This window comes from Lacerta agilis, chromosome 15, assembly GCF_009819535.1.
Source record: "Lacerta agilis isolate rLacAgi1 chromosome 15, rLacAgi1.pri, whole genome shotgun sequence".
NCBI classification, from domain to species: Eukaryota; Metazoa; Chordata; class Lepidosauria; order Squamata; family Lacertidae; genus Lacerta; species Lacerta agilis.
Window position 1 is genome coordinate 29,713,736 of NC_046326.1, and position 15,201 is coordinate 29,728,936.

At 50.9% G+C, this 15,201-nt stretch overlaps 1 protein-coding gene across 1 annotated transcript in view; it reads left to right on the forward strand.

Moving 5' to 3' along the window:
- Positions 1-1,436: 1,436 nt before the first annotated feature.
- Positions 1,437-15,201, forward strand: part of TMEM132E (transmembrane protein 132E) — a 119,829-nt gene continuing 106,064 nt past the window's right edge. The window contains exon 1 of the mRNA XM_033171623.1: positions 1,437-1,793. Within this exon, the coding sequence (XP_033027514.1) occupies positions 1,718-1,793 (76 nt within the window). The 5' untranslated portion in view covers positions 1,437-1,717. The remainder of the gene's footprint in view (positions 1,794-15,201) is intronic.

Consider the following 15,201-nt stretch of genomic DNA (forward strand, 5'->3'; position numbering starts at 1 on the left):
TCTGCATAATGGGATGAAATAAATGGGAAGGTAGGAAAAGGTGCTGAGTCAGACCTTTGTTAGCATTGTGTACTCTCTTACAGTGACTGGACACTGAGCTTTAGCTTGGTCGGTAGAGCACGTGACTTACTTTCAGGGTCATGGGTTCGAGTCTCATGTTGAACAAAAGATTCCTGCATTGCAGGGGGTTGGACTAGATGACCCTCAAGGTCCCTTCTCACTCTACAATTCTATGGTTGCAGCTCTCCAGGGTTCCATCTGCTTCCACCCTGGTCTCCCTCGTCCAACACTTTAGCCACTTGACTATGCCATGCTGGCTAGGTCTACTCTGACTGGCAGAGGCTCGCCAGGGTTTCGGACAGGGCACCCTACCCAGAGATGCTGCCAGGGGCATTCTGCGTGCCAAGCAGGTGTTCCTTACCTCTGAGTTACCGCCCTTTCCCATTAAAGCCTAGAGCAGTGACGCGTCCAGCCCCGTACACGGGCTGGCAGCTGCTCCCCAGGCTTTCCGAGGCAGGCAGGGGTGTTTTCTGGATCCCTGCCTGGAGACGCCGGGGATTGCAAGCGGGTCCCTCTGCATTCAAAGCACGCGCGCTCTGCCACCGAGCGCAAACCCTCCCCCGGAGACCGTATACACAGCCTTATACCTCGCCCCCCCCCCGCTCCAAAATGTGTACGCGTGTGTGCAAACGCATCCTGACCCTGGAAAGGGGGGGAGGCCGTGCACACGGCGGCAGAAACTCTGGGGAAAACACGTGATGGAAGGAAAAGCGGGGGCCAGGAGGAGGAGGGGGTGGGCGGCTGGAGGGGGGCGGGGGGGAGTTTCTCTGGCGCTTGCCGTTCCCGGCAGAGAGCTCAGATCGGCGCAGCCTCGCCGCGGAGGAGGACCCGGGAGGCGAGGCAGGAGCCAGCCGGAGCGGCGCTTCTCCCCGGGCTCGGCTCGGCGCTCGCCCGGGCCGGCTCCTGCCTCGGACGCCCCTTCGCAGGCCGGGCCTTCGGATCGCCTCCTCGGACGCCCCGGAGGAGAAGAAGGAGCGCTTTGGATTATAGCAGCGCCACCCCCCAAATCGCCCCCAACACTTTTTTGTGTGTGCGTGTGGTGGGGCTCTCTTATTTTCTGTCCTCTCTACTTTTTTCTCTGCCCCCCCCAATTTTAATTGGGGAGGGGATTTGATTTTTTTATTGGGGGCTTTGCCATTTTTATTTGGGGGGGGGCGCTCTGATATTTTTTTTAAAAAGGGGCTTTGCATCAAGACTTCGCCGGCTGCCCTGTTCTCTCCCTCCCATCCATCCGTTTGTATCCCCCCCCGCCCAGATTCCCCTCCTGCCATTATTGCTGCCTAACACCCCCCCCCCCCCACACACACCGCCAATCGCCTTTCCTTTGATTCTTTCGAACCAATTTCGCCAAGGTTTGCACGTGGGATTCGCTCCCTCTCGCCCCAAGCTTCTTGAATATTATTTTTTTTGGTGGGGGTAGACAAAAAGGGGGGACCCTCCCCCCCTTGGGTGGAAATCTGGGGTGGCTCGAGGAAGGAGCAGGTGGGACCCCCCCTCCTTGGCCCATCTCCCTCTGGACCCCCCACCTTTGTCTCCGGGGTGGCCCCGCCCCTTACCTCGCCCCCCCGTTCCCACATCTCGGCTTGGGCTCGTCTTTCCGTTCGCACGTGCTTGGATTTCGCTTCTGCCCGCTCCACGCCTCGACCCGGATTCCGCCATGGCCGCCTCGGCGGGGAGGGCTCGCTCCGGACCCGCCGCCCTTTTCTGCTGCATCGGGGCTCTGATCAGCCATGGTGAGTTTCCCCCCTATGCCGGATGCGGAGGGAGGACGGGGCGGGTTTCGTTCCTTGGCTCCGGAGCATGCTTTTGGAAACCAGAAACAATTTGGAAAGACGAGAGTGTCTCTGGGCCTGTGCAGAGAGCACCCCGGCCCAACTTGGATTGCTTTTTGGGGGGCGGTGGGCTAGGCGCTAGCAGACAAGCGAGCTGTTCTTTCGTGGTCCGGAAATGTAGGAGAAAGGTGTGTGTGTGTGTGGGGGGGCGGATATACCTCGGGGTATGTGCAGAGTGCATTTTGGAGCCAGCCCAACAAGCATCCGTAAATCCGCCCCCCTTGAGCAGACCAAGTATCATGTTGGATGTTGCCTGGGGAACCAGAGAAGTATTTCAATTTCCCCTGGGCATCTGAGCATTTGCAGAGTGCATTTCGATTACTGCTGCCTGCAGAAATGTGAAGCTGATGAATGGACTTCTTGGGTCAGTTGGTGTAACTACTGGACTTGACGTGAGTCTTTCTCAGAGGAGTGGGGTGGCGTCCATGAACCCCTAATTCAGGCGTTTCTCTCCCTCTCTCCTCCCTCCCTTTCATTTAAGCTGGAACTCCAGGCTTGTTCTGAAGGAGTGGGGCTCAGATCTGGGACACAGCGACACAACTCTGAAAACATTTGGAATGGTTTGAGGCTAACAAAGAAAGGAGCACGGAGCATGTACAGAGTTCCATCCTCTCCTCACATCAATGTTGAGAGCAAGCCGAGGCCTATATCAACTCCTTGATTTTAATGTTGGGTCTCAGCCTCCTTCCATGAAGCAGAGCCTCTGAGCATAAGCAGAGGGCTTTCCCTCACTCCAACCATCCTGCTGTCCATATGTTAGCCCCCCCCCCCTTTCTGGGGATGCAGAGCAGCTTCCCCTCCCTGGGTTGAAATTAACTCTTGACTGGCTCTCTTCTTAGCAGGTATGGAAAAATCCCAAAGGTTTCTCTGGTTTGTGCCTAGCAGATGCCCCTTTTGAAGCCTTCGCCCATGGGGGGGGGGCACAAGAAGCAACACAGCTCTCCCCTTGCTGCTGGTCCCTGGAGCAGCTTATCTTTACAGATAGACTACTTCTGGACCTGAAGGTTCTACATACCTTTATTAACCCCCTCCCCAACCAGACTTCCATTTCCCTTCCTTTTGAGGGGGGCGTTATTTCATTCTTGGGAGTGGGATGCTCCCGATCATTAGGAGAAAGAGGGTCTTGCCTCTTTACTCTTCCCTGATACTGTACAACTTTTGCTATCACATCCTGTCTCAATGGAAGAGGTTTGTGAATATGTGCATTTTTTTTAAAAAAAAGCTTAATATAGTGGCATGTTATTTCTTCCTCTGATTGGAAGAGGGAAGGGAAGAATTGTCAGTGCTGGGGGTTGAGGTGGGGAGATACCATGTAGACACAGTTGAATCTGAGATCACACCCTCCTGCTCAAGGATTAATGGCTGTGAAACAAGCTTCCTCCCCTGGCTTCTCTGTGATAATTGCTGGAGTGGTTCTGAACCTTCTCCTGACTTCCTGCAGCACCAAAAAGACCCCCCCATCCCATTTAAACACCCCCTTGATGGTGTGGCAGGGTCCTCAAAGTGGTTCATTGGCAGAGAAGTTCCTAGCAGATAGGTCCAGGGGTTCAGCTGTCTGGAATCCCCCTGCCCAGGATGTTTGTGTGTGGAGGCTCGCTGAGGACAAGGCACTCTCCACATGCCTAGAGGCTGTGTTGTGTTGTGTTGTGGGGTTTCAGGGGAAGGAATCGGTACATGGCGGTGTGTCATTTGGAGTGTACAATGGCACCTGGCTTCTTGAGCTTGGACTGGCACCTTCTCTTATCCACTTCCGTTGTGTGTCCCCCTTTTCCACCACTAAAGTGCTCAAGCTGCCCCTACCCTCAAACCAACCCTGCGAGGTAGGCTGAGGACAGCAACTGTGCGTTCCTGGTATGGATTTCAATCTGGATCTGCCCAGGCCTTCTCTGACACTCTAAGCACTACCTCACCCTGGGCTTGCATGCATTTACACTGAGACCCCAGCTTAATTTGTGTTGGGGTTTTCTTTGGGGGGGGGGCGACGATACAACAACGACAACAACAGAGAGTTTGTGGGTGTCTCCTGCAACCTTGCACCTGAGTCACCCCTTCCCTCTAGAACTGCAAAACTGCTAGTAGCCGCTAGGGATTTTGGCACCATCATTTTGCCCAGGGAGTGGATTCCCTGATCTGTCTGCAGTGGACCACGGACAATGCTATGTATTCAACACCCCCTCACTTTTCCTCTTTGCAAACTGACATTTTTTTTTGGGGGGGGGGTTCACTGTGCTAGGTGTGTGTGTGTGTCAGTCAGAGGCAGGTTGGATTCAATGAGAAACACTTCTTTCTCTGTGGTGCTTATAATACCGGGTGCAATTTCAGGACCTATGTATGGAGCAAAGGAAAACAGAAATATTGCTGTGTGTTTAATATTTCTGGCAGATCTGGGGCAGGTGCATGGCACCCAATTTCCTCCCTCCCCCATTGTAATTTTTTTTTTTGCAAAGGGCTCTCTGGGAGGCACAACGTCAGGGGGTGTTCGTGCATGTGGGACTTCTTGGAAGCAACGATTCCACCCCAACACAAACACATGAAGACATTTCCTGTCGTTTAACAGTGGCTCACTATACAAATCTTTGCACCTCTCCGTTGGGAAAGTCTGGTCTTGTAAACAGCAATCAAGGAAGACGAGGAGACTGCCTGCCTTCTTTTTTACTCATCCTTTTTTGGAGGAGGGAAGGGGAGAGATTTGAGGTGGGGAGAGGGCTTTACTCGTGGGGGGTGGGGGGGTGGGGCGCTGGTGAAGTTGTCAGTGGGGCTGAGCTTCCATCCATCCCCCTCATTCCCATTCTGTGCATTTCAAGGGAATCTGAATTTATCACAGGTCTGGGGGGGGGGGGAAACGCTCATCAGTCAAAGTCGCTTTGCCAGAAGAGGCTGGCGATGGGTTGCATCCAGCCATAGGAATGAAGGGACGTGCCTTGGTCTCTCATTTGCCCATTTCTCTAACGTTGGAGAGGACCCAGTGTTTTGTCCCTGCGGACCAGAACCGAAACTGTGCCCCAGTCTTGGTGGGGGTGGTAACTTTCCCCTTTTAGCTCCCCCTGCCTTCCAGTTTTCCTCCTGTTCCCGCATCACCCCTCCTGTGCACAGCCCTGTAGTGTGTCTGCTATGTGTGTACAGTTAGCTATTCCAGCAGCTGCCTCCTCTCCTTGCACTGTGGAAGGGTGTGTGTTTGTGTGTGTGGGGGAATCAGTTTGCAGACCCCTTTCCTCCGCCCCCTCCAGCCAAACCCCAGGAATGGGAACGGAGCCCCGAGCGACAGCAATCTATGGCATCGCATTATAAAAACGATTAATAATATATCACGGCGCAGCGTTCAAAAGCTCTGGGTCGGATCGCGGGGCTTTACTGCCTGCGTCGCTTTCTACGCGCTTAAGTTTACAAGTAGGCTGGGAGCTCATTGGTGGGGGCCTCCTTTCCTCCCCCCCCTCCCTCGGCGAGCAGATGGCAGATGAGTCTGGGGATGATGGTGGGGACAGGAGCTGGCTGCAAATTGCAGCGGACTCTCCTTCTTGGCTGCGGTGATGTGTGTTCATTGGAGAGGGTTGCTATATTTAATGTTTTCGAGCTGCGATTGCTTTAGGTCGGAATCGGTGTGTATGTGTGCTTGGGGACCCACCCCACAAATAAATGCTCCTGCTCTTCTTCTCTCCACTTGTATGCTTTCATATGAATCATCCATCTCTCCCCCACCCCACCCCACTCCCCACCCTGCTCCGAATCTCAGCCCTTGAAAATTGAGAGCAACTGAAAAGGAAGGCTTTTTTCCTGAGCTGCAACTGGTTCCTTGTTGGTGGCCACTGGTAAAAAACAGAAGAGTCTACTGGATCAGGCCAAGGGACCATCTAGTCCAGCATCCTGTTCTGGCAGCAGTGAACCACATGCCTCTTCTGTGAAACCAACAAGCAGGATTCAAGCACAAGAGCCCTCTTGCCTCCTGTGGTTTGCAGCAAGTGGTATTCAGAAGCATTGCTGCGTCTAACTGTGGAGGCTCAGCATAGCCTTTTCCTCTTCCATGAATTTGTCCCATCCTCTTTTAAAACCATCCAAGTTGGTGGCTGTCACTGCCTCCTGTGGAAGTGAGTTCCATAGTTTAGCTATGTGCTGCATGAAGAAATGGCTTTCTTTCTTGCTTTCTCTCTCTCTGTCCTGGTGGTCAACTGGAATCTGCCACCCCAAGTGTGTGAGGATGGCCGAAAGAATAGACAGCTTTGAAAAAGATGAGTTTGACAAATTCGTGGAGGACCAACCCAGCCACAGCAATTGGCCAGGAAGTGACTCCTCATCCAGAAACTGTGGAGGCTTAATGGAACCCCCCTGTCCAGATGCAGTATACCAGATATTTGCGGGGACAAACAAGGCGGGCAGCGAGCAGGATGCCTTTAGTGGTCATGGATGTAGCTGGTTTGTCTGCGAAGAAGAGTCCTTTCGCATGAAACCTGCTGAAATGCCAAAGAGGGTTTCAGTCTGGTCCACTGGGGTAGCTACCTACGAGTGGGGAGGGGGTTATTAGGGTGGGGAACTTGCAGATAATGTTCCGGGCTCCTGTGAACCAGCCGCTGTTGGCAGACTTTGGGCCTTAAAGTTTCAGCGGCGCCCTGTGTACTGCCAAAATTCAGCACCCTGCCGCCTCTTGCCTTCCGTAGTTCAGCGTTTTCGTGGCGCCCCCTGCGATGCCCTCTCGGCTTGGCGCCCAGTGAACTGGTTGCACTCCTCTAAATCTGCCTCTGCAGCCGCACCCTCCTCGTTCGCTTCCCGTTCCAGACTTTCACTGGCTATGTGTTACAGAAGAATCAGCAGCAGAATCCTAAGACCCAGGTGGGGAACCTGAAGCCAAGGGGCCAAATGCACCCCAGCCGCCCACCCTTTTCCCAGCCACGCCTCTCACTGGTCCCAATGTTTTTGCCTGGCTGGACTATGTCCTTGAACTCTTGACAAAGCCTCTCACTTGTCTGGCTGGAGGATCAAGAGGGGTGTGTAGAAACTCGCTTGGATTACATCTGGATTTGTTGCTGCTCCTCTTTCTCCTCCTCGGCTGTGCTCACTGCTGGCATTTGGCCTTCCTATAAGGCTTCCCAGAAGGGGATGTAGCCCTTCTTGGACCCACAGAAGATCCCCAGCCCTGCTGTAGATCCTCGAACGTCGACCCTTTAATTACGGCACCAGCTTTTGCAGGCTCTCGTCCATTTCGTCAGATGAAAGGACCAGCATCTTGTGTCGGATGATGCAGATGGTCGTCCACATTAGCAATTATATTAGCTTTAATGAAGCACAAATATTCTCTCCTCCCCCCCTCTCTCTAGTCCCTTGATGGGGAGGCCTCAGTTTTGGGACCAAAATAGCAATTTTGAGTATTATATTAATATCCAGTACAAATCGTGGCTCGTGGCATGGCAACCATCTTGTAAATGACAGGGAACGGGATATATATATATATATATATATATATATATATATATAGTACCACTCTGTTCTCCTGCCTGGAGTGCTGTGTCCAGTTCTGGGCACCTCAGTTTAAGAAAGATATCGACAAGTTTGATAGTGTGCAGAGGAGGGCGAGCAAGGTGATGAAAGGGCTTGAGAACCAAGCCTTATGAGGAGTGCTAGATGAAGTTGGCTGTGTTTAGTCCAGATAAGAGAAGACGGAGAGGTGATTTGGTAGCTAACTACCTGAAGGGCTGTCCCGTGGAAGATGGAGCAAGCTTGTTTTCTGCTGTTCCAAATGACAAGAAAGGAGATTCTGACTAAGCATGTTTGACAGTGCACAGACTACCTGGGAAGATGATGGACTCTGCTTTACTGGAGGTTTTTCAACAGAGGTTGGGTGGACCACCTGCCTGCCAGGGATTCCTTAGCTGTGATTCCTGCATGGCGGGGGTGGGGTGGGGTTTGGGCTAGATGACCCTTGTTCCCCCTTCCAACTCTACGATTCTGTGATTCTATATCTGTGAATGAAGGACCTAGAATTTAGTGGCAAGAGGCATAACCAGCCTCTCTTGTGAACCAGTTCAAGCTGTGTTGGAGCAACTTTCATGGGGGGGGGGAGAAGCCTGTACTCCCCACCCTCTTTATTGCTGGAGGGCTTTATTTTCCCATGGGGCATGTGGGGCATGTGGGGTGGGGGCTTGAAGGAGAGAGGGAGAGAGAGAGAGAGAGAGAGGAGACTTGCCTCTGATTCCTGGAAACAATTTTCTCCTCCTCTTATGCATCTCCAAAGAATTTGCCTTGGGGCTTAAGCTGAATCACTGCAACATCCTGTTTACACATTCCTTTAGGCTGGGTTGACAACCTGTGAACCTGCTCCCATTTGTCAGGATTCAGGATGGGGCTGGTAGGGAGCGTGGGGTGAAGTCAGATGAAATGAAGCTATAATCCTGCCCCCTCCTCCAGACTCCTGCAGATGTGGCCTTCCCTTGAGGCTAAAATAAAATAAAATAAAATGAGAAGCTGGTTTAAGTGCATAGGAACATAAGATCAGGCCAGTGACCCATATTGTCCAGCATCCTGTTCTCACCGTGGCCTCTTTCTGCAAAACCCCGTAAGCAAGACCCCAACACAAGAGCATTCTCCCAACTGTGGAGGTAGAGCTGCGCCATCATGACTAGTAACCCCCAGTAGCTCTCTCCTCTATTAATTTGTCTAATCCTCTTTTAGAGTGTCAACCTATGGCATGAATGATAAACAAACATGAAGTCATCCGTGGAAATGGGCATGCCGCAGCTCTAAGAGGGAACATAATGTGACATTGGTTGACGTTTGGGTGCAGAAATGGGGTTTGCATGGGGTTTAAACTGATAAAGCAAGGGACCTCCAGATTCCCAGACTCCCTGTGCCCTTCACCTCTATGCTGACTTCCCTAGCCATTAAAGTTTCAACTGGCGCACTCTGTTTTATAGAACTCACCACTGCTGCAATGGCTGCAAGGGTACAGAAATAAGCAAACAAACCTCTAACAGGGTTTGGGAAGGTTTTGGTCCCTACACCAGGGAGGGGAGAACACCTGCAGCCCTCCAGATGTTTTTGGCACCCAACTTCCATCGTCTCTGGACCATTGGGTATGTTGGCTGGGGACTGATGGGAGTTGGAATCCAACAATATTCGGAAGCGCACAGATCTTTCCCATACAAGTGCGAGAGTGAAGTTGCTTCCAAAGTGACCTAGGAGATTCCCTGTTGACATTGTCCTTCACTCTTAAGAACCTCAGAACTTAAGAAGGGTCCTGCTGGATCAGGCCAATGGCCCAGCTAGTGCAGCGTCCCGTTCTTGCAGTGGGAAACCTCCAAGCAGGATTGGAGCACAAGCTTTCTCCCTTCCTGTGGTTTCCAGCAACCTGCTTCTGACATATTTTGGGTTTCTGACTGACAGCTTGATGGCCTGTGTGAAATTTTGTCTCAGAGTGCTTTTTGGGGCTCTATCCTGTTAGCTGTGCACCTTTGCGAAAGGCGAAGGCTCAGGTCTTCAAATGCATTTGTAGCAGGTTCTTAAAATCAATTGATGGCCCTCCAGGAAAAATAGAGTTGTAAGTGCAGCCCCTGCCAGCTTCCTCGTGTTGCGTGTCATAAGCGATCAGATGCGCTCGATCTGAAGTCTGTTCCTCATCCTCCAAAGAGTCGTCCACATTTGGAAATGGCTTTCTTTCACCCCCCTAACCTGGCGCCCTCTGGGTGTTGTTGGGCTGGGTGTTGTTTGAGTCCTGAAGCAGCGTCTGGAGGAAGGCCATGGACTCCTCCCTCCCTGCCTTAGTTGTTGAGTAGAGCATGAGACTCTTAATCTCAGAGTCCTGGGTTCGAGCCCCATCTTGGGCAAAAGATTGCTGCGTTGCAGGGGGTTGGACTAAATGACCCTTGTGGTCCCTTCCAACTCTACAATTCTATGATTCCCATCGGAGTTCATAGTCTCCCCTCTTGTCTATGGTGAAACTGATAAAGGTTGTTGTTGTTGTTGTTGTTGTTGTTGTTATTATATGTATTTATATCCTGCCATTGTCCCAACTTGAGATTCAAGGTGGCTTGCAGCAGTATAAAATGCCAAGTTATAGAAACAAACTAGCTTAAAATGCTCTTGCATTCAGGGAGGAGAGGGTTGTTGATGGCTGCTAGCCAGAGTTAGAAACTCAGACATGCAGTATAAGCTAATTTCCAAATGCTGCCTTAAACCTCCATTACGGTCATCACCACAGAACGTCTAGGTGCCATTTATCAAGATGATTATTATTTTCATTTCTATATCGCTTTATATTTTAAAGGGGAAAAAATCACAAAGTGGTTGACGACACATTGAAACATCCAACCAAGCCATCCAGAATAAAAGGAATTCAAGTTTCAAGGAAAACATTTCAGATCCTTCTCTAAGGGACATTTGGCTTCCCCATATTTATTTACCTATAGAGCTGCCACGTAGCAGAGGTACTCTAGGAAGCCAGTGTGGTGTAGTGGTTAAAGCAGGGGTCAGCAAACGTTTTCAGCAGGGGGCTGGTCCACTGTCCCTCAGACCTTGTGGGGGGGCCGGACTATATTTTGGAATTTTGCCCCACAAATACCCCAGAGATGCATTTTAAATAAAAGCACACATTCTACTCAAGTAAAAACACCAGGCAGGCCCCACAAATAACCCAGAGATGCATTTTAAATAAAAGGACACATTCTGCTCATGTAAAAACACGCTGATTGGGCAGTATCCGGCCCCTGGGCCTTAGTTTGGGGTCCCCTGGGTTAGAGTATCAGACTAAGACCTGGGAGATCAGGGTTCAAATCCCCATCCAGCCATGAAGCTCACTGGGTGACCTTGGAGTCACTCACAGCCCCTGAACCTCCCTCACAGGGTCGTTGTCTGGATTAACTGAGGAGGGGGTGAACCATGTACCCCTTGGAGAAAGAAGTTGGATAAAGATGCAGTAAATAAGCTCTTCTGCTTACCTGGTTAAGAATGCTGACAATCAATTTCGGTTTCACTGGAGGGCAGAGATGGGGGAAGGGGGTGGAAATAATGGTGTGGGGTGTGTGTGTATGAGGGGAGCAGGAGGAGGAAGATGATGCAGAGAGTAGAGGGGTGCAGGAAGGAGTTTTCACACTGCCATAGTATTGCCAGCTGTGTCATGGTGGGGGGACGGGGATGGTTGCATCTGAATATAGCTGTGCCGGCTGGTATCTGGGCTGGTGAGGAAATATTTTGTGCCACCTAGAGAAGGAGCTTGGTGATCTTGAAAGAAGCAAAATCAAAACCTATAAACAGTGACGATGGACGTTAACTGAATGGGTGAAGGTTCCCGAATGCTCATTAAAGTGTATTAAAATATACATGTGTCTTGGGCCCAAGGAAGGACATGATAGCTGATCATAAAATTCTGAACGGCTGCGCTCTGCTTCCGCAGTCGGCTGCAGGGATGCCTCTGAATGCCAGTTGCTGGAAGCCGCAGGAGGAGAGAGCGCTCTTGGGCACGGATCCTGCTTTTGGCCTCCCCATTGGGGCATCTGATCGGTCTCTGTGAGAGCAGGGTGCTGGGCTAGATGGGCCATTGGTCTGACCCAGCCATAGCTGTCAACTTTCCCCCTTTTTTAAGGGAAATTCCCTTATTCCGAATAGGATTCCTCGCAAGAAAAGGGAAAAGTTGACAGCTATGGACCCAGCAGGCTCTTCTTAAGTTCTTACGAATCATATGGAAAGCGGGACTTCTTCCCCCCTGCCCCGTTCCTCATAATACTAAAACTTGAGGGGAAGCTGATGAAATGTGGGCCTTATGTTCCGAACTCACAGAAAGGGAGGGAGTACTGAATACTCCCTCACACCGGACAAAGGCAAACCTACGGAACTCACTGCCACAAGATGTGGTGGTGGACACTAGTTAAGTTTGTGTCCTTCTGCATGCGGTTTTGAATGGAGTGGTGGGATCCTGCAATGTACCACTTCAGATGACAGGGATTCGGATGCATTTGTATTGCACAAACATATGAAACATAGAGGCCTTGTAGTTGGAAGACACCCTGCAGGTCATCTAATGCAGTGTTTTTCAACCTTTTTTGGGCAAAGGCACACTTGTTTCATGAAAAAAATCACGAGGCACACCACCATTAGAAAATGTTAAAAATTTTTAACTCTGTGCCTATATTGACTATATATAAAGTAATTTTTCAATTTTTCCCACGGCACACCAGGCAACATCTTGCGGCACACTAGTGTGCCGCGGAACAGTGGTTGAAAAACACTGATCTAATGCAACCCTCCTAGTCAATGCAAGATGCAACTCCAGCAAACGGCCATCAAGTCCTTGCTCCTGCGGAGGAAATCCTGCAGCCTCTCAGGGCATCCCGTGTCACGGTCAAACAGTGTTTGCTGTGAGGACCATTTCTCCCAACGCTCTGCCGATACTCGCTTCTGTTCCCTCTGCCCATATGTGCAGCAAGCCTGCTGCTGCACATATGCTGCAGAATAGCCCTTTCGGATAAGAGCCACATGAAAAACAAAAGAAGCTCAAAAACCAAAACACAGTTCCTTTGGCGGAGCTGCGCTCTGCCTGGTGGAGCCTCCACATTCAAGGGCAGTATAGCTGCGAGGTGCGGACAAGAAGGCAAATCGAGGACACCATTCATTGATTTGCCGCCACATCTCTGGGCATTGCTGGAGGCCAAAATGGTGGGTAAATCTAGCCTTGTAGTGGCTGGTAAAACAACAACAACCCTCTCTTCCCTTCCTTCTCCTCCTCCTCCTCCCTCCCTCCCTCCTGCGTAGGTGAGAATATGGCACTTGCTGGCTGCTGGGGAAATGGACTGACCTGCCATCTTTATCAAGCGGGAGCATCATAAAACACAGGCGCCTTGCCAGCTCCCCGCTCTCCTCTGATGAGATCGCCAGGGCCATATATCACCTCCCCCTCCCCCTCCGAGAGCCTGACGCTAAAATATTCCAGATGCCCACTTTTATTTCCTGTCAGCCCTGCGGCTCTTTCTGCACCTGGGGGGCTGGGAAGGAGGGAGGAGAAGCGAGGAAGAGGAACAGATATAGAACACGGGGAGAGGTAATTTGCAGGGATGTTATTTGTTGGAGCAATTGGTCAGGAAAAAATATATGTGTTGCTTCCCCCCACCTCCCCAGCCCACTGCTTTTCGCTAGTTTCCACCACCACCACCATCACCGCCGCAGGCTGTATGCATGCTGGGAACTGGGCCTGATTTCAGCCGGAGAGAAAACCAGCATCTGTTTGAGAAGGCCAGTAGATGGGGTTGTGTATTAAACTTGGTGGCCAGATGCTGGTCTCTGCATATTCTCTCCCTGCCCCCCCCCTATGTTGTCACTAATGGTCATCCGCAGAGGATATTCTTCTGGGTTTTTTTTGGGAGGGTCAGTCTGGATGATGCCCTGAGCCCCCTCCAATCCTCTGGGCCCTGTACCCGGTGAGGGTTAGACTGTGATAGAGGATACTGTCACTGAAATGTTCAGGCAAGTTTCTTTGTAAGAGGGTGGCTGGCCACTTCAGCGTCCTCATCAGCACCCCAAAAGAATGAGGTCAGCTGAAAGAGTTGCACCCAAGTGGTGGTGCCCCTCAGGCTAAGGAGTGCGCATTTCCTTCACCCTCCTCACCTTAGCTGCTAGGTAGGAGACCAAGCGTCGGCATGGGGTGTGTGTGAGCTGAGCTGGAGACAACCTGGAAGCTGGAGACACAGAGCCCTGCTTCCTGTGTGTTGGATCTAAAACTGTTTCTAATGGAAAAGCAAGATCTGTTGGGGTGCTGATGTTGCGAGCCCCTCCGTCTTATGCTGGTGTTGTATATCTTCTTCTTCTTCTTCTTTGGCGATCCCTCGTAGCCGAGGAAGATGGTGTTCCATGACCACGGTTTTAACGGTGAGTCCATAAGTGACTGTGGAGACCAATTCTGGATCCACACGCCCTTCCATAGTGGGGACATAGGTTTCCGAGTTGATCACGGTGTGGATATGCCAAGCATGCCTTCCTCTTAGCACATTTCTCCCTTTCATCCTGAGTTCAAGCGTCTTCAAAGCCCATGACACCTTTGGTAAAGGCGGTTCTCCAGTTGGAGCACTCGCAGGCCGGTGTTTCCCAGTTGCTGGTCTTTAAACTACATTTTAAAAAAAAGATTTGCCTTGAGAGAGTCTTGAAGCCTCTTTTGTTGACCACCAGCATTACGCTTTCCATTTTTAAGTTTGGAATAGAGTACAGTGGTACCTCGCAAAAACTCGCTAGACGAAAGGGTTTTGCAATCGCAGTGGTGACTCGCAAGACGAATTTTTCTATGGCCGTTTTTCGCAAGACGAAAATGTTTTGCGATTTCCCCCCCTCTTTTTCGCACAGCCGTTTCCATGCAAGCCGTGCTTCGCAAGACGAATCCTCGCAAGGCGAAGCGACTCGCGGAACGAATTAATTTCGTCTTTCGAGGCACCACTGTAGTTGCTTTGGAAGATGATAATTAGGCATCCGAACAACATGACCAGTCCAACGAAGTTGATGTTGAAGAATCATCACTTCGACACTGGTGTATATATATATATATGTGTGTGTGTGTGTGTGTGTGTGTGTGTATGTGTGTAAATAAAGTCATGTATCCTAAAGACACCACAGTCTCCACCGACCTTCATCCAAGGAATCCAGACCTGGGCAAATGCCCGGAACCCCGATAGTCTCTCTTCACTTGGAAATTGGGGTGGCGTGTAATAATATTAATATTTAGGGGAAGGCTAGATGTGTTCCTGCTTGTTAGCACCAGCAGCAACAATCCCAGACCTTGGTTGCAGACGTCACTCTGCAGCCAGCCAGCCCAGGCTCATGAGTCAAGCCTTTTAATTTCAACTTCTACCAATTGCAGCCCACTCCTCATTAAAATCAGCCAGAGACAGAACCACTAGCACTTCCTTAATTGCAGTTAACGGCGGGGGAGCATTAGAACATTGTGCGCAGAATGTAGGAAGCAGAACGTAGGAAGATTCAGCAGCGATAGAAGAAAGTCCTTCTTCACGCGGTGCAGAGTTAAACTGTGGAACTCTCACCCGCAGGAGGCAGGGGTGGCCACCAACTTGGATGGTTTTAAAAGAGGATTGGACAGATTAATGGAGGATAGGGCTGTCAATGGTTCTGTTCTGCCTCCATAGTTGAAGGCAGCAATGAGGTTGGAGGTTGCTAGAAACCACAGGAAAGGAGAGGGATCTTGTGCACGATTCCTGCTTATGGGTTTCCCACAGGCAACTGAGCGGCCATTGTGATGCTCAGCTAGATGGGCCACTGGCCTGATCCAGCAGACTTGTCTTACGATCTTAAATCCAGCTAGGCTTGCTTATTTACACTTCTTGAAATAGGCCAT